Here is a 17,831-nt window from a genome sequence, read left to right on the forward strand (position 1 = left end):
GTCTTAATAGCTAGTCCTTTTGTTTTTTGCCTTGCTCCACATTGCTGTATGTTGAAATTTGTTTGGAGTATTTTGGTGGAAAGTTTGTTTTTTATTTATTCATTTATTTATTTCTATTTCATATCCTTCCTAGGCTAAAAATAGTGTGTTTTCCTGGAAACGTATAATTTGGTTTATTTGGTATAATGACCGTTACTGCCACTAGATCCTTTTTTTAAGACTTTTCACCCGTTGTCCGGTAGGAACTACAACCCCCATACATCCTGTCACCTAATGATGACGTCCCATTTTCAGGAAGGCTGCAAAAACGGTTTCGTCAGAAACGTGCGCAGTTGTTTTCAGAAAGGTGAACGCTCAAAGCTGCACTTTTGGTTTGTTGTATGTATCCTGTTCACTCCAGCTTTCATGAAGTATTGCAGAGCGTCGTTATCTTTTGATGCGACGCAGCTATTTGCTAACTAATGTAAGCTATGTAAGTTGGCACAACCTGTTACTGTCTTCACTGTATAACCGCTTTGAGGGAACATTGATATTGCTGTTTACAGCTATGACGGTCAAATGTCATGCCATAACCCTGCTACTTACTGTTTTCCTGACTGTGTTTATCTGTCAGTGTGACTCAGAGAACATATTGTAACCATGTTGGTGGCAAGGCTGGCATGCCTGAGGAGTGTCCCGCTCACCGGACTCCGACCCATGCTGAATCAGGGATGTCGTGCTCTGAGGTCACCCATCCTGAGGACCCATTCACCTCTGCTGAGGACCCAACAGGTACTGAGACGTTTGACGAACTATCTCAGCTCAAGCAGCTGTGTTTGATACCGAGTATGAGTACTGAAGTACCACATTTAAAATATATATTTTTAAGCCTTTCCATTGTGAGTTATTTGCAAATACATGTTGCACACTCTGTCTTACTTCAGTGTTGACCTGTGATATTAAGTATACAATCCCAGATCTGTGCTCAGACATGAAAGTTTCATAACTATCTTATGTCAGTTTGTTTATCTTGTGTTCAACAGGGACATTCTTCTAAGCCCAGACCTGACGACCGTCGTCCAAAGGAGTATGAAGACATCTTTGAAGATCCAGTTTTTGAACCCCTGGACGTTGAAGTGCAATGTAATTATTCTCAAATTACTTCTGCCATCCCATAAATCACAATATAAAGTACTCTTGCACATTACTTTTCTTCGCTGTCAGCTCTCTTTATGCCATAACTGTGCCTGATTCCGATGAGCTCTCAGACTTCTTCCTACCACCTTGAAAATGTGCATGTGTCATTCTTAAAAAAGAAGTAAATGAATCATGTAACAGTGCTATATGTAAAAATGTGTGTGTCTTTAGTTGACCGCATGGGCAGAAGGTTCCTGATCATGGCATCAGTTTATGGCTTGGGTCTGGTGGCATATTATGGACTCGGCTTGTCCAATACAGAAAGTGCTATCGACAAATCAGTGTAAGTAATGATCCTTTCAAAGACAACATTCCCCACTGGTGTTGAATTCCCATCGTCATGTGATGTTTCTCCCTCTCTCTGCAGGTTCTGGCCACAGTTTGTGAAAGACAGGATCAATTCTACTTATATGTACTTTGCAGGAACTGCTGGACTGACAGCTCTGTCAGCTTATGCAGTGGGCAGGACTCCACAACTTATGAGTCTGATGACGAGAGGATCGTTGATGGTGAGAATTTAAAGGGCAAATCAGATTTTTGACACCTGGACCTTATTTATAGGTGTGTGCATGCTCACAACTCACTCAGACAAACATTGTGCAGCTTGGAGTCCTTCAGAAGTTATTTAGATCCAACTGATTTTAGCCGCACTTAGCGGGGGCCACAGCAAGGGAGCTTCAGCGCGGGACATAATCTCTGCAAAATCGCTCATTTCAGCTATATTTTTTCATCCATCACCAGTGTTATCATAAAGTCAGCTCGTCTACCGTCTTCAGGTGGGTCAGCTGACCCAGAGCTCACCTGGTAAACAAACGTTTGACGGTTGTCCTTACTGGTTTGAGCCTGAATACACGGACGAGGAGCTCCATGAAAGAAGGATGCAGGGAGAGAGACGAAGAGCTGGCTCAAGAACAACAAACAGGAGCACGTCTACGTCTCAATGTGAACTGGTGGTGCGCTTGTGGACAGTGTTTGCCTATGGCAACAGAAGAGGAGTCTGTTTAGGATAACACTGGCGATGGATGAAAAAAATATACCCAAAATGAGCGATTTTGCAGAGATTATGTCCCGCACTGAAGGTCCCTTGCTGTGGCCCCCTCTAAGTGCAGCTAAAATCGGTTAGATGATATGAATCCTTCCTTTTCAGGCTATTGGAGCTACCTTTGCAGCCGTGACTGGTCTCGGCATGCTGGTCAAGTTCATTTCATATGAACACAGCCCAGTTTTCAAACACCTTGCTTGGATGCTTCATGCAGGTTTGTAGGACAAGCAATTATAAGCAGCAATCAAAACTCTGTTGTAATATCTCTCCCTGCATTTCCTGTGATGTAATCCTGTAATTTGAACAGTAGGGGGCAGTTGTGTAGAGGAACAAAAAGTGAATGCTTCTGAACATCAACAGCAGTTATATCAGTGAGTCCCTTGTTTTATTGAAGAAGGATTTTATAACATTTCTCAAAAGGTGTGATGGGTGCTGTCATCGCTCCCCTTCCTCTTCTGGGTGGGCCTCGGATGATTCGAGCAGCCTTGACCATAGCAGGCACTGTGGGAGGCCTGACCCTTACAGCTGTTTGCGCCCCAAATGAGGAGTATCTCAACAACACTGGACCTGTTGCTGTCCTCTTTGGTGTGATTTTGACTTCCTCTATTGGTGAGTATAATGCAGTTTTGCTCATATTCCTGGTTTGTCCAGTTAAAAAGAGAATATGAAAAGATGGCTGAGAAAGTGCAGTACCAGAGGGCATTACAAAGACTTCATGGTGCCCAAAATAAAATCAATATCTTTCTACCTTACCAACTTAAATCATGCTATAGCAGGTGATTTCAAGTGAGCTGAACTCCCGTTTACAGCCCACATCTAGGTCAGTGTTTCTCTAGGTTTACAGCCTTGGGGGGGGTCATATTATGGTAGGGGAAACATTGTAAGTGTTATGCTGCTGATTTTTTTGAGAATTTCTGACGAGTGTTTGTTGCAATAAATCAGCCGTCTCACAGTCAGAATCTCCTCTCTTCTTCAGGGGCATTACATCTGCCACCCTCCTCGATATTCGCATCCGGCCTGTACTCTATAGCCGTGTACATAGGCCTGCTCCTGTTCATCTTTTTCCTCCTCTACGACACATCAAAGGTCATCAAGAGAGCAGAAAATTACCCACGCGACAGTGTCGAAAAATACGACCCCATCAATGCGTAAGTGACACTATTAACAACTTGTTGTGATGTAAGCTGTGCACCTGTATACCAAAGTACGTATCTCATCTTCTTGTCGATCCTCCAGGGGTCTGGGGATGTACGCTGACACTCTGAACATTTTTGCAAGACTGATGGAGGTTTGGAACGACAGCAGGGGCATAAGGAAGTAAACAGCAGCATTCAGAGCACAGCTTCAGTTTTCACTTCCACAGAGCTGGACAAAATCAAGTCTTATTTTTAGCAGCATTTCTTCAGGTGTGAGCTCTTAGCATCGAGTTTTATCCAACTGCTAAACAAACATGACTGCTGTGAAAGTGTGCAGGGTATAGAGGACAAACAAACTAAGAGCTGTGAAGTGATTCATCATGAGGGTCACAGGTGGGTTAAAATGAGTCTGTCTGTGTAATCTGTAATCTTTATTTTATATTTATTTCCACTTCCTGTGTTCTAGTGAGAGTTAATAAGAGAGATTGAGTTCTGTGTAAATGTGTCATGTATACAACATGTCAATAAACTCTAGACCTGCTTTGTTAAGTAATGTTGTGAGCACTTTCTCCTGTGGCTGGGCGATATATCAACATTTTAATTATATGAATATATTTCTTTTACGGGATATAAAAGAGACTCCACAGTTTGTATCGAGAAAGTTCATTTTGCGTGATGTATAGCATTACATTTCTTCACATTTTGTCCTCACTCCGTGACAACACGAGACGGATTCAGTCACAGAATTAAAGTTAGTCCAAGATAAATCATGGCTCGATAATTTCAAGATAGTTTGGATTCAGTGTGTCAGACAACCAGCATCGAAACATCTGTTAAAAAAAAGTCAAAAAACTATTTCCTGAGTGCTGTCAGGCGTTTGGTGTAGGATGAAACAGTAACAGCGGGTGCTTCTGAGCAGAGTGCCGCAAGTGCTGGCAAGATAAAAAAAAAACAACTGAGAAACATGACACTCCTTTCCTATTGGTCGAAAGTGCATCACCTCAGCCAATCAGAAATATATGGTTGAAAGGAGAGAGCGAAATTCTGGGAGTTGCAACATGTGCAAAAGTGAGTTTTGATCTTTTTGTGACTTCGTTTGGATTAAATCGTTGGTGTGTAGTAGTGTGTTTAGTACTGTATGTAGTGTAGTTTTTGTGTGTCAGAGAAATTTTGACACCTGATGGTTTTGTAAATTGTTGTACAAAAATGCCAGGCAGTTTCCTGTTTTAATGCTAATAGTTAACACTATTTTTAGCTAAATTTCTACTTTGGCGTTTGAAGTTTACATTGAAAAAATAAGACTTTTCCTACTCTGATTATTTTCCAATGTGTTCATACATTAACATGAATAAATAATTAATATAAGTAATCATAATAAATATCAATACACATATCAAGAGTTGCCATTCTGGTTCAATTGTATGCATTAAAGCAACATCCCAAGGCAAAGTCAAAATATCAAGATGTATATTGTATATCTTGACATGGCCTAAAAATATTGAGATAAGGATAAAATGCCACATCACCCAGCCCAATTTTCAACATTACACACTGATGTATCCTATGAAGGGTTGAGGTGGTTGGAGCTTCATATATTTTTGAGAACCTTTATTTTCGCTATTAAACAAGCAAAAAGTTTCTGCTGTGTCCTTGAGTTTGTTGTATTTAGATGCTTTTGTATAGGAGGCTTATATCACGTATTCCCGCACAGCGACCCAACAAACAGCAGCTCTCTCTAACTTTTCATTCATGGTCCGCCTTGGTAAGTGGCAGTATTTCTAAGTTCTCCAACGCCTCATAATACTCACTGAGACATAAATATACATCACTAAGATTAAAAACTGATTATAAGTAAAGTCTTACTGACGACTTCCTGTACATTTGCATTTACAACCCCTGAAAAAAATGAAGGAATCATAGGTCTTGGAGGATGTTATTTCTGTTTAATTTCATGCTGTCAATTTAGAATGATTCAGATTCACTAACATAGGCACAGTGGGAAGAAGAAAATTGGCAGGTGTGTAGGTGTCATGAATCTGACTGTGATTTTGCATAAACACTGTACATGTGCGCAGAGTATGAACATTTCTATGCATTTATTCTTGAATGAGGCCCAGTCTTTTTTTTTTAACAAGCAGACTCTGTAAATATTTATTCTCAAAATTAAGACCTTGCTCATTAGTCTGCAGTTCAAAAGGAGTGCTGGGGCTGACGTAGAAACTCTTGTTTTTTTGATAATCAGTCCTTTTACGTTTTGCCCTGCTCCAGATTGCTGTATGTTGACACTTGAATGAGGAAGTGTGATTTTTATTCATCAATTTTTATTTAGAATTTCCCCGAGGCTTGATGTATTTGATACAGTATATTTTCCTCTTAACATTTTTGTATAAGTTTTGCACGTATCTTTTTTTTTTTATTAAAAAAAGTACGGTAACGGTGTAATAACGTTATATTACGTAATGTAGCTTGCAATTAGAAGCGTATAATATTGTTTATTTGGTATAATGACCGTTTTTTTCAACTGATTCACAAACCAGAGTTAGATTCTTGCATTTTATAGCTCTGAATACTACTGTTACGCAGTCAGGTAAGAACTACAACCCCCTTACATCCCGTCACCTAATGATGACGTACTGATAAAGGAATTTTCACGAAGGTTGCAAAACGGTTGCGTCAGAAACGTGCGCAGTTGTTTTCAGAAAGGTGAACGCTCAGAGCTGCTTCTTTGGTTTGTTACATTTGTCTTACTATGTTAGCAAACTCAAAATGACTTTTAAATCATTATTATTTATAAATGTGTTGATGCTTTGTCCACTCCAGCTTTCATTGAGTATTTCAGAGCGGCGTAATCTTTAATGCTACGCAGCTGTTTACTAGCTAATGTTAGCTATCTTAGTTGACATGACCTGTAATTGTCTTAACTGTATGACCGCTTTAAGGGAACATTGATATTGTTGTTTACAGCTATGACAGTCAAATGTCATGCCATAACCCTGCTACTTACTGTTTTCCTGACTGTATTTATCTGTCAGTGTGACTCAGAGAACATATTGTAACCATGTTGGTGGCAAGGCTGGCATGCCTGAGGAGTGTCCCGCTCACCGGACTCCGACCCGTGTTGAACCAGGGTTCTCCTGCTCTGAGGTCATCCATCCTAAAGACCCACTCACCCCTGCTGAGGACCCAACAGGTACTGAGACGTTTGACGAACTATCTCAGCTCTAAAGCAGCTGTGTTTGATACCGAGTATGAGTACTGAAGTACCGCATTTATAAGATATATTTTTGTGCCTTTTTAATATGAGTTAATTGACAAATACATGTTGCACACTCTGTCTTCCTTCAGTGTTGACCTGTGATAATGACTATACAATCCCAGATCTGTACTCAGATATGACAGTTTCATAACTATTGTATTGAATTTTTGTTTTTCTTGTATTCAGCAGGAAATTTCCTCAAAGGCCAGATTCGGTTTCCGTCGTTCGAAGACACAGAAAGGCATCTTTAGTGATCCAGCTGTACAACCATTAGAGATCGGCAAAAAATGTAATTATGAGTCAGCTCTCTTTATGCCATAGCTGTGCCTGATTCTTCTTACCACCTTGAAAATGTGTTGCAGTTGTCATTCTTTCAAAAACAAGTAAAGTAATCTTGTAACAGTGCTAAATTTACAAATGTTTGTGTTTTTAGTCGACAGCTTTGGCAGAATGCTTCTGATTGGGGGTTCAGCTTGTGGCATGGGCCTAATGTGTTATTATGGACTCGGCATGTCGGATGAGATGGGTGCCATTGAGAAATCAATGTAAGTAATGATCCTTTTAAAGTAAACATTCCCCACTGGTGTTGAATTCCCATTGTCATGTGATATTTCTCCCTCTCTCTGCAGGATGTGGCCTCAGATTGTGAAGGACAGGATCCATTCTACTTATATGTACTTTGCAGGAAGTGTTGGGCTGACAGCTCTGTCAGCTTATGCAGTGGGCAGGACTCCACAACTTATGAGTCTGATGATGAGAGGATCGTGGATGGTGAGACTTTAAACTCAAATTGATCAAACAGCAGTGTATGTACTTTTTAATAATTTATTTGAAGTTATTAGTTGCTCATATGAATCCTTCCTTCTCAGGCTATTGGAGCTACCTTTGCAGCCATGATTGGTGCCGGCATGCTGGTCAGGTCCATTTCATATGAACACAGCCCAGTGCCCAAACACCTCGCTTGGATGCTTCATGCAGGTTTGTAGGACAAATCAAGCGGCGACTAAAACTCTGTTATATTATCTCTCCCTGCATTTCCTGTGATGTAATCCTGTAATTTGAACAGTAGGGGGCAGTTGTGTAGAGGAACAAAAAGTGAATGCTTCTGAACATCAACAGCAGTTATATCAGTGAGTCCCTTGTTTTATTGAAGAAGGATTTTATAACATTTCTCAAAAGGTGTGATGGGTGCTGTCATCGCTCCCCTCACTCTTCTGGGTGGACCTCTGATTATGCGAGCCGCCTTGACCACAGCAGGCATTGTGGGAGGCCTGTCCTTTACAGCTATGTGTGCCCCAAGTGAGAAGTTCCTCACTATGGGCGCACCATTGGGTGTCCTCTTTGGAGTGGTTTTCGCTTCCTCTATTGGTGAGTATAATGCAGTTTTGCTTATATTCCTGCTTTGTCCAGTTAAAAAGAAAATATGAAAAGATGGCTGAGAAAGTGGTGCCTGAAATAAAATCAGAATCTGTCTACCTTAGCAACACGGCAATTCGAATAACTTCATAGCAGGTGATTTCAAGTGAGCTGAACTCCTGTTTACAGCCCACATCTAGGTGTTAAACTGATTCTTGAATGCATTCTTTAAACATTCCATTCGTGCCATGTGAGGAACGTCATCTCTTCATCATAAGATCAGTTCAATGAAGCACAAATCAGATTGAATAATCACACCCTGAGTGTGAGTTCTGGCACTGACTTTCTTTCTAATTTATGCAAATGAATTAGTTTGAAGTCACGTAAAACATGTCTGTGTTTTTTTACAAATTTAAAGGCTCTGTTGGGGCTGTTGAAGTGATCCTGAAATAATCACACTTTTATATATTTGCTTGAATAACATATTCATAATCCATGATTTCAAACTGAGATTATCAGCACCAAGATGTTTTTTTTCTAAATGCTATTTCTCGGTATCCATTTTAGGCACCTAAACTTAAAGTCCTTTAAGCCCCGTTTCCATCAAGTGGTTCAGTTCAGTTTGTCTCGGTACAGCAAGCATTTCGTGGCGTTTCCTTTGACTAAAGCCTTGTACTCATGTAGCCAAGTGTTTTCAAGACCAAATACCCCCCTTATTTGTTTTTAGATAAACTTTATTCCACATGCACCAGGCAAATCTGCTAAGTGCGGCTCGAAGCATGATGAACCCATATTTGTCAGGTTTTTTTTCAGACGTAAAACTGAGCTATCCAATTAGAATGAACTTCAGTCATTAAGTCTCTCAGGGTCCACATAAAACCATGAAACCAGAGTTTTCCAAAATCTTCACTTTGGCCAGAGTTTTCAGAAAACATCGTTTTTAGTGACATAAAAGTGTGGTTTTGTGTAGATGACAGGTTTAGATGTATAAGAATATATGTGGTTTCCCAAATACCCTGCTACACGGCCTAAAACTAGAACAGGTCCCCAAAATTTCCGATCTGTAGCATTCCAGTCTTGGTATCCTTCTGTTGGGGTACCAGACCAATCTGACCCCAGAAGTTGGAGCTAGGAACACTGCAGTCCACTGATTGGTCGAAAGGATGGTCACTTCCTGTGCGACAGCAGTAATAAAGAACAACACATGTCCCTGCCATGTTTAAAGCTAGTCGATTTTGTGAAGACAACTTTTGTCTTGTATGGACAATGGCGCCCCGAAACAACATGAAACTGCTGTCGTTTTCTTCTTCATTGGATTTATTAGCAGAGTACTCTGTGTCGCGCTGCTATGCCGTCTCTCTTCTATGTAGCTGTTGCAGCTATCAGCATCTGGCTTACAGGCCATCTACCAATAGGGCCACAAACAGGATCAGGCTTTACCAACCCAACCTGAACCAAACTGTACTGATCCATTATTTACCTCTTGGGGAAAACAGGGCTTTTGATGACACTATGCTTGCTGGCAAAGTTTAGTAGTGAGCAAGATCTGTCATTTTCTTGGGGAAAATGATGTCTTGGGTTTATTCTGCAGTCTGTCTTGGATTCCTTCATACTGTAGCTGATTAAAGTTTGTTTAAATTGTAGTTAGTTTTATTTGCTGGTCTCACTGTGAGAATCTCCTCTCTTATTTAGGGTCAATGCTCCTCCCATCCACCTCAGTATTCGCATCCGGCCTGTACTCTATATCCGTGTACGGAGGCCTTCTCCTGTTCAGCTTTTTCCTCCTCTACGACACACAGAAAGTCATCAAGAGAGCAGAGACTCACCCAACCTACGGCGTACAGAAATACGACCCCATCAATGCGTAAGTGACACTATTAACATCTTGTTGTGATGTAAGCTGTGGACCTGTATACCAAGGTACACATCTCATCTTCTTGTTGATCCTCCAGGTGTATGGGAATCTATGTTGACACTCTGAACATCTTCGTGAGACTGATGGCCATCATGAGCGGCGGCGGCAGCAGAAGGAAGTAAACAGCAGCATTCAGAGCACAGCTTCAGTTTTCACTTCCACAGAGCTGGACAAAATCAAGTCTTACTTTTAGCAGCATTTCTCCAGGTGTGAGCTCTTAGCATCGAGTTTTATCCAACTGCTAAAGAAACATGACTGTTGTGAAAGTGTGCAGGGTAGAGGACAAACAAACTGAGAGCTGTGAAGTGATTCATCCTGAGGGTTACATGTGGGTTAAAATGAGTCTGTCTGTGTAATCCATAATCTTTATTTTATATTTATTTCCACTTCCTCTGTTATAATGAGAATTAATGAGAGAGATTAAGTTCTATGTAAATGCATCAGATATACAACATGTCAATAAACTCTAGACCTGCTTTGTTAAGTAATGTTGTGAGCACTTTCCATGATTCACTGATGTATCCTGTGATGGGTTGAGGTGATTGGAGCTTCATATATTTTTGAGAACCTTTATTTCAGCTATGAAACTATTCAATAAACAAGCAAAAGGTTTCTGCTGTGTCAGTGAGTTTGTTGTATTTAGATGCTTTTGTTTGAGGAGGCTTACATCACTTATTCCAGAACAGCGACCAAACAAACAGCAGCTGTCTCTAAACTTTTCTTTCATGGTCCGCTTTGGTAAGTGGCAGTATTTCCAAGTTCCCCCTGCTCATAATACTCACTGAGACATAAATATACATCCAGTATACAGTTTTGATTGTACACTGTTAGAAAAGCCAGGGGTGGTGCAACAACGTATGTGTGGTGTGATGTAGTGCTTGTTTGCTTTTCATGATTTAATAATTTTTCCTCAGAGTTGAGGAACATTTTTATTATGTGGGGAGCTCATCGTCTGATGGGGGTGAGAGTGTAGCATGAGTTGTCGCAAGTTTTTTTTCTTAATTTCAAAAGTTGTGATGTCCATCCTCAGCGTCTTAATACTGCTAATAGGCTATGTCTGCCTGCATAGTTAAGCTGGAGGGGTTTCTAAAATAAGGGGTGCTGTAGAGTGGTGACCCTCTGCTGTAGGAATACACCAATAGGCTAATCCAAAAATAAACAACAATATCAACCAAAATGATACAAAAAAGAAAAATAATACAAAAAGAAAAAAAAATAAATAAATAAATTTATTTAAGCTGTTAAGTAAAAAAATAGATTAGATATTTTTACATTTTATTATGTTTCTTAAATTAATTTACCACCTCTCTGATACCATTGAGAATCTGGCCTTTCAAGGCAACAAATAAAAAAAAATATTTACAAAATTTATCCCAATTTTTGTTCAAATTTTTACAATATTCGCTGAAATATTCAATGTAAATAATTGAGGGTGTTGGAAAGCATTTTACGCCTCCTCTTTCTTTGTTCTGCGACCTCCCAGGGGGTCCCAACCCCCACTTTGGAAACTCCTGCTCAAGAAGATAACCCACGCTTCTTATCTTTTTTTTTTTTTTCCTTTTTATTAATCCACTGTCCAGTCTCAACTAGAGTTAGGTTTTACAAGTCTTTTATAAAGAGGTAAATTGTCTTTGTTTTATTTTTTAAATAGTCTAGAAATCTGCTAACTGCAAAGGACAGGAGCAGCTACTTTTGGGTGTCCAAAATCAAGAAGCTGGGGTAAATATTTATCTATGAAACTCAATTGCCACTACTTAATAAGTTGAAAAAAACCCTCTATATTCACCATTTTCCATCTAGGAGGCACCAGCCTGCTCCACCTTGTATTTGCCTATAAACAGTCAGTGTGAGGCGGCAGATGACAAAAGCTTAGCGTAGTAATCCTCTTGTCCACCATCTGGCCGCTCCTCTAAAATTAAACCTCCAAACCAGGGCACTTGCAACAGATGCTAACATCTGTAAATATGCAGGTGCTTTATTAGAGCGTGTACACGTGGATGACACAGCTGCCTGACAGTGTTTCCAATCTTTTAAATCATATTCACTTTAAAAACACATAAGATTTATATGAAGTGTGTGGGGAAAACACGCTGCAGATGGGAGGGATAAAGAGGGCAATAATGGATGAGATTGTGGAAAGCTTCAGCATATGGAGATCTGCCATTACTGCGGATAAAAGTTGCTCCATGTCAGTCATTTTCAGATTGATGACCAATATTTGGTTAAAGTCCAAGGTTTTACTGCTCACTGAGGGCTGGATTTGGCGTGTGCTAGAGAGACAGAGTGACATTACAGAATCCAGGGAACAATAAGTCCATGAATGTTATTATAGCTTCAGCTCTAAAAATCACTATACCTTATGAACTCTGACTTTTCATGTTGTCCTCTTACATAACCACTCAAACTTATTTTTTTTTTATCAGTGTAAACCCTTTACAGTACAGCCTTTAGATCATTTTTAAACTGATTTTGAGTCCTGCTTACAGTGTTTGGAGGTTTATTCTGTTGATTTCTCCACATCAGTTCAGACTGAAATATAAGAGGAGATATTTGATGAACTGAACTGAAGTTTCAGTTCCCAGAAAACAATCCAAAGTGGGTTTTGAATATTTCAGCTTCATAGTATACCAATTTGAAAATGTATTGTTTCCATTAACGAGCATAGAAACCTGATTTAAAATTAGTGAAGGAAAATCAGAAAATGAAATAATTATGATTAACCCCTTAGCATTGTTTCTAGTTTGTCCAACACTTAAAACTAATCTATGTCTCACAAAACAACATCCAAAATTGGCATCAAGCTACACTAAGATTGGTATTAGTACTTATTTAGAAATGCTAGCATACTAAACATTTAGCTCTAATCAGGTTTTGCTTGACACATGCTAACATGCTGTTAAATGTAGAGAGTGAGAGGTGTTAATAATTTGCAAATTTGTTAGCTAGCAGAATTAAAGAATATTGAGGCTTTCTGTATGATTCAGCACTAGCATGCTAACATGCTATACAATTGAGAGATTTTACTTTTAAGTCAAATATTTAAAAGTATTCAAGTTTTGTATAGTACTCAGTATTAGCATGCTGACACATAACACCAATGAGAAAGAGATTTAACGCTAATTAAAATATTTGGCTAACTGACTTTAAAAGTTTTTTTGTTAAAGGCTTAGTATTAGCATTCAAATAAGAGAGAAGTTATTAACATTCAAATACTTTTGCTAACTGGCTAAAATCATATTTAAATGTTTTTCTTTTCAATAACATGAACAAATTATCATACCTGTCCAGCAGTTCAAATACACTTAATTAAGACTCTTGTGGTAAACATTATAATGATTAAACATCATGCTAGCATGCCATGGGGAAACAGCCTTGAGAAGCTGCTAACAAAGCTTTGGACTTCAGTGATGTTTTCCAGCTTACTCACTCAACTTATTTTCATACTTTAAGATTCTGTGAAGAAGATCTGTTTTTTATTAGACTGCAGCGACACCTTTTGGCCCGGAGTCTTACGCACACTGTCATGACAATGTGACTTTTAACAACTAACTAACTTAACAACTTAACTTAACAACTTAACTTAACAACTTAACTTAACAACTTAACTTAACAACTTAACTTAACTTTTAACAAGCCGTATGTTTATTTTGGAAAGGGATGGAGACAGGATCTTGTTTTAAAAACTTTTTTTTTCGTTGTTGAAGACAACTTTTTACTAAGAGACGAGGTAAGGTTTTTATCAACAGTTCGCTAGCGCTTATTTAAATCATGACAACAAGCAAACTTTGCAAGTTTGTGCAGATGTTTAGTAGCCAGCTATATTTAACTGACAGCTGGGTGTGCTGAGACTTGTCTGTAATGTATGACGTTAGTAAAAAACCTCACTCTTCATTTTATTGATAGACTCTCAAGTTTGAACAGACCACTGCAGAATAACTGCTGACTGTGGGTTGGAATCAACATTAGCAAAAACCTTTTAGCCTTTAGCTTGGGCTGTATCACCATCCTGTTTATCTTTCTTCTACTCTTCTGTCCTTTTTGTGTCTGACAGTTAGGCTCCAGTGTCCACTATCACTACAAAATTAATCACTTAAATCGTTTTCAGCAGAGAAAAACACAGATCTCTCTTCTCTCTACTAAACTTCGTCAACCAGATTTGAGTTGTCATAGGGACTTTGATGTACCATAAATCAGTCACAATCAGGAAGCTGAGAAGTAGTATTCAGGAATAACCTTTATTGGCCCTGACAATCTAACTTTAAAGTCAGGCATAGGAGGGAAACTTTGTCAAAATCACTCAGACACTCCTCACAGCCCCTTTAAAAAAAGATAAACATTCCAAAAATATTTGTATTTCTAAATCTGAGTAAAACTACAACATTTCAGTCTTTGTATTTTTTATTATTTCTGCTAAATTGTCCTAAAAGCTGTAGTTTAAGGTTTTTAACGCTTCATTTTCTCACATATGCAGTTTATATTTCTGTTTCTCTTCTTATGTCTTAATTTTCACTAACAGAGCTGTGTATTCCTTGGATTCAGAGTTTATTTCAGTGAGCAGAGAGGTTTTATCATTGGTCGAGAGCCAATGAGATACACAAGCGTGTCACTCGGCGTCAGACACTATTTTTAAAACTGTGAATACAGGAAGTGCAGCACACTACACCTCTCGAGTGAGTAAGTCGGCACAGCTCTCACATACAGAGTGAAGTCATGTGACACCTGCAGCTACAGCGGGACTGGTTTGAGAGAGAAGGTGGGAAACTCACCTCAGGCATGATGGAAATTATGTGCAATTATAATGATGACATTTTAAGGCCCTTGTTTGTCAACAGATGCAAGCAAAGCCACAAGTGGGGAAAAATAGTTTGCGTTCAAAATGTCATATATCTTTTTTCAATCTTTTAATTTACAGTTTTCGTGTGTATGTGTGTGTGTGTGTGTGTGTATGAGTGTTTTTCTGAATAGGAGCGCTGTATTTTGGCTGTGACCTCTGTAAGCTGCAGTGATTCAGGGGGGGATGATGTCTTGTAATATCAGGGACAACATCTTCTGAACCACTTAGATTAAGCTGAGCTAAAAATAAAAACCAGGCTTGTAGGTCAGAGAAAATTTAATCAAATGTTACGACTGATGATATCGTCCATCCTTACAGGTCTTGTTTCGTGTTCAAAGGCGTCCGAACAGACAAGTCCCTGGGCTTCTGTGGGATCATAGGCTGTGGCTAAAGAAAGCCTCTTGACTATTATTGCTTTACAAATCCACAAGTGCAGCTGAGGTTTGTGTTGGTCAGCTAAACCACCCTGCCAAGGAGGGCAGCCTCCGGATGCTCGGGTCATTGGGTCTTGTTTCATTCGACTGATGAGTTAAGTGAAGCGCTTCCAAACATCAATGTGAGGAGCCAAGAGTGCCATTTGTGAGTGGTCCGTGTAAATAAACCTGACCTCTTCTCCAGGATTAAGAAAGGAAGGAAAACACAAGTTTAGTCCTTACACATAGCCATGGTAACTAGACCCTCCACTTTTCTAGTCCCATTATTTAGTGGAACAAATGAAGATTTTTATATTGTTGTTTTCAGCATTTTCCCTTGAAGGTTGCATACATTGAATATTTATTGGTATTAGCATGCTAACACTCTTAAATGTGTAAAGTGGATGCTAATTAGTCATTGATTTGGGTTGTGGTATTGGTATTAAATTTACACTTTTCTCTGTTACTAAAGCAGAGAAAGTTAGCAACTTCAAGCAATGTGAAAAAAATATTTTGCAAAATTGCTTCCTCATTTTTAAAATGAATGATTTTTTTTTTTTAATAATCTTTTTAAGTAGTTCCTCTTTTTATTCCTACAGTTTATCCTCACATTGCAATGAGATAGCCATCTGTAATAATTCTGAAGACCAGGTCATAAACTTAAACTCTATTGAACTTTCTTATCCTTTACTAAATACTAGGGCATTTTTCTACATTTTTTTTGTTGTTGTTTTTGATGGACAGGTGTAAAAACAGTAAATAATAATGATGAAAAATATTTTCTGTATTTGTGCTTCACAGGATGTGATAGGTCTCCCTCCTAGCCTTTGCATCATCTGACCAAAGTGACTCCATCAACCAAACATTGGACGCACAGGTAAGATACACTTTTAATAGAGACGAGTTATGTGATAAATAAATGTTAGCATGCTAAAATTAGCAATTACCTCAAGCTAATTACAGCTTTAAATAGATACTACCATAGCTAAGGACTGGAAGACTATTTTTCATGCTTGAACTTTTCTGAAATGATGCTTGTATACTATTTTTATCAACCACTGTAAGTGTTTTGGGGTTTATTTTCAGTTTACTTCCTTGGTATACAGGAAAAATTAGGCTTTAGCCTACTAGCATAAATTAGCTGTAAACTAGCTCGTTCCCATAGCCCTATATTCCCACATTTCTAAGATTTTTTTCTTTCAAACCTGGCTTTATATTCTCTCAGTTTACACTTTTCTTTCTTTTCCTTTTTTTCTTTCAAAAACATTTTCTTTTTGTGACTTAAGGAAATGAAAACAAATGTTAAGCATCCATTAGCTCTGCTTCAGCCGAGACCCTTTGGCTCAGCCTTTTTTATTTTTTTCTTGTTGTGATTGGGATTGAAAATAATATCACTCATTTGCCATAAAGTGCTGCCCAAAAATCAAAGGGCTTGTATTGAAGGAAAATTAAGAAATAGAAGACCTAATTTTGAAAATGTCCTAGAAGTGTAAGAACATACCCCCAGCTTGCTAGCTAACAGGTGACGTAACCATGTTCAAATCTTTTGTCGAGGAGGTTTATACAGAATTGAAAGCTTTTTGTATCAGTAATAAACAAGATTTTGAAAAAAAAAGCGTTAAGTATCTGTTTAGTACCCATATTTTTCCACTTTCACACGTCCCTCTGTTTGCTTTTGTATCTGCACTTCTAAATTTGAGTGCTGTGTTTTGGTCGTGACCTGCCTAAGCTGCAGGGGAGGATTTCTTGTGATGGAAGAAGGTGCTTAGTGGCACACATCAGCTGGAACATGACATACTTAGATTAAGCTGAACTAAAAATATAAAGTAATCTTGAAGCCTAAAAAAAATAAAGAAATAAAAACACACCACACTGACTAACACTGAGGGCTGTTAGTAAAAGTGATGGGTGTTTTTGTCTTAAGGCGAGGTGACTAACCGGTCACTGGGTCTTCAGGGAAAGTAAACTAGAGAGGTTAAAGAAGGCCTTCTGGGTGTTTATACATAACAGGTCCACACGAGGACTGCCAGGGAGATCAGCTTAGGTCTGTGGGACGGGCCTCACTGCAAAAGGCTGAAATCTTATCAAGTCTTTTTGTCTTATTATTAGTAGAAAATGTCCTTTTAGCTTTAATATGAACCACATTCACCTGACAAGTCCAGAAAAATGTCTTGTTTCAAGTTACTTAAAGACAAAAATGAGGTCTTAATGTCTTGAAACAAGTTTAAAAAAACCTGTCACTGAAACAAAAGAAAAGTTACTTGTATTAAAACATTATTAAATTTTAAGCGATTTTTTAAACAAATTTTCTTGTTCCATCGGCATTTTTCTTTTTTGCTTGTTACAAGCAATTCAGACCTCATTTTTGTGTTTAAGCAACTTGAAACAAGACATTTTTTCTGGACTGGTCAGCCGAATGTGGGTCATATCAAGTACAATAAGACAATTTTTACTTAAAATAAGACAAAAACACTTGATAAAGTTTCATTTTTTTGCAGTGCTCATATGACTTATAATTATTGCAAATGTCCAATCAAAGGAAGTGTCCTTGATTCATAGTACTACTCTTCTAAGTTTCAGGAAGCATATTGTGTGTTTGTCTTTAATTATACAGTATGATGAAGGTAGTGTCTCGTGTGTTCAGTAACACCTGTACTCAGAGGTGTGAAGATCACACCATCTTGTGAACCTGAACTCTCCTCC

General features: G+C 38.6%; 2 protein-coding genes across 4 annotated transcripts; both read left to right on the plus strand.

The window, feature by feature from the left end:
- The first annotated feature begins 302 nt into the window (after window positions 1-302).
- LOC141785089 (growth hormone-inducible transmembrane protein-like) lies at window positions 303-4,567 on the plus strand. Its single transcript, XM_074663216.1, has 9 exons — window positions 303-472; window positions 614-771; window positions 1,023-1,122; window positions 1,348-1,459; window positions 1,544-1,685; window positions 2,324-2,432; window positions 2,639-2,827; window positions 3,195-3,366; window positions 3,455-4,567. The coding sequence occupies exons 2-9, from the start codon at window positions 640-642 to the stop codon at window positions 3,537-3,539; spliced, it is 1,041 nt and encodes a 346-aa protein (XP_074519317.1). The 5' UTR covers window positions 303-472; window positions 614-639; the 3' UTR covers window positions 3,540-4,567.
- Window positions 4,568-5,972: 1,405 nt separating this feature from the next.
- ghitm (growth hormone inducible transmembrane protein) lies at window positions 5,973-10,484 on the plus strand. Of its 3 annotated transcripts, none has more exons than XM_074663214.1 (9): window positions 5,973-6,057; window positions 6,387-6,544; window positions 6,797-6,899; window positions 7,044-7,155; window positions 7,240-7,381; window positions 7,480-7,588; window positions 7,790-7,978; window positions 9,659-9,830; window positions 9,919-10,484. In XM_074663214.1, exons 2-9 carry the CDS (start codon window positions 6,413-6,415, stop codon window positions 10,001-10,003), a joined length of 1,044 nt encoding a protein of 347 aa, XP_074519315.1. In that variant the 5' UTR covers window positions 5,973-6,057; window positions 6,387-6,412; the 3' UTR covers window positions 10,004-10,484. The 3 variants fall into 3 exon arrangements, with proteins under 3 accessions (XP_074519315.1, XP_074519316.1, XP_074519314.1); XM_074663215.1 differs by having other exon boundaries at window positions 5,975-6,082; window positions 6,800-6,899; XM_074663213.1 differs by having other exon boundaries at window positions 5,976-6,082.
- The last annotated feature ends 7,347 nt before the right edge of the window (window positions 10,485-17,831 follow it).

This window comes from Halichoeres trimaculatus, unplaced genomic scaffold, assembly GCF_033239565.1.
Source record: "Halichoeres trimaculatus isolate MK-OKI-2021-1 unplaced genomic scaffold, fHalTri1.1 fHalTri1_scaffold_23, whole genome shotgun sequence".
NCBI lineage: Eukaryota > Metazoa > Chordata > Actinopteri > Labriformes > Labridae > Halichoeres > Halichoeres trimaculatus.

Coding starts and splice junctions, on each gene's coding strand:
- ghitm (XM_074663214.1), top strand. CDS start 6,413: ATGTTGGTGGCAAGGCTGGCATGCCTGAGGAGTGTCCCGCTCACCGGA. Junction 6,900..7,043: donor ATTAGAGATCGGCAAAAAAT/GTAATTATGAGT, acceptor TTGTGTTTTTAG/TCGACAGCTTTGGCAGAATG. Junction 9,831..9,918: donor AAATACGACCCCATCAATGC/GTAAGTGACACT, acceptor TTGATCCTCCAG/GTGTATGGGAATCTATGTTG.
- LOC141785089 (XM_074663216.1), top strand. CDS start 640: ATGTTGGTGGCAAGGCTGGCATGCCTGAGGAGTGTCCCGCTCACCGGA. Junction 772..1,022: donor CTCTGCTGAGGACCCAACAG/GTACTGAGACGT, acceptor TGTGTTCAACAG/GGACATTCTTCTAAGCCCAG. Junction 1,123..1,347: donor CCTGGACGTTGAAGTGCAAT/GTAATTATTCTC, acceptor GTGTGTCTTTAG/TTGACCGCATGGGCAGAAGG.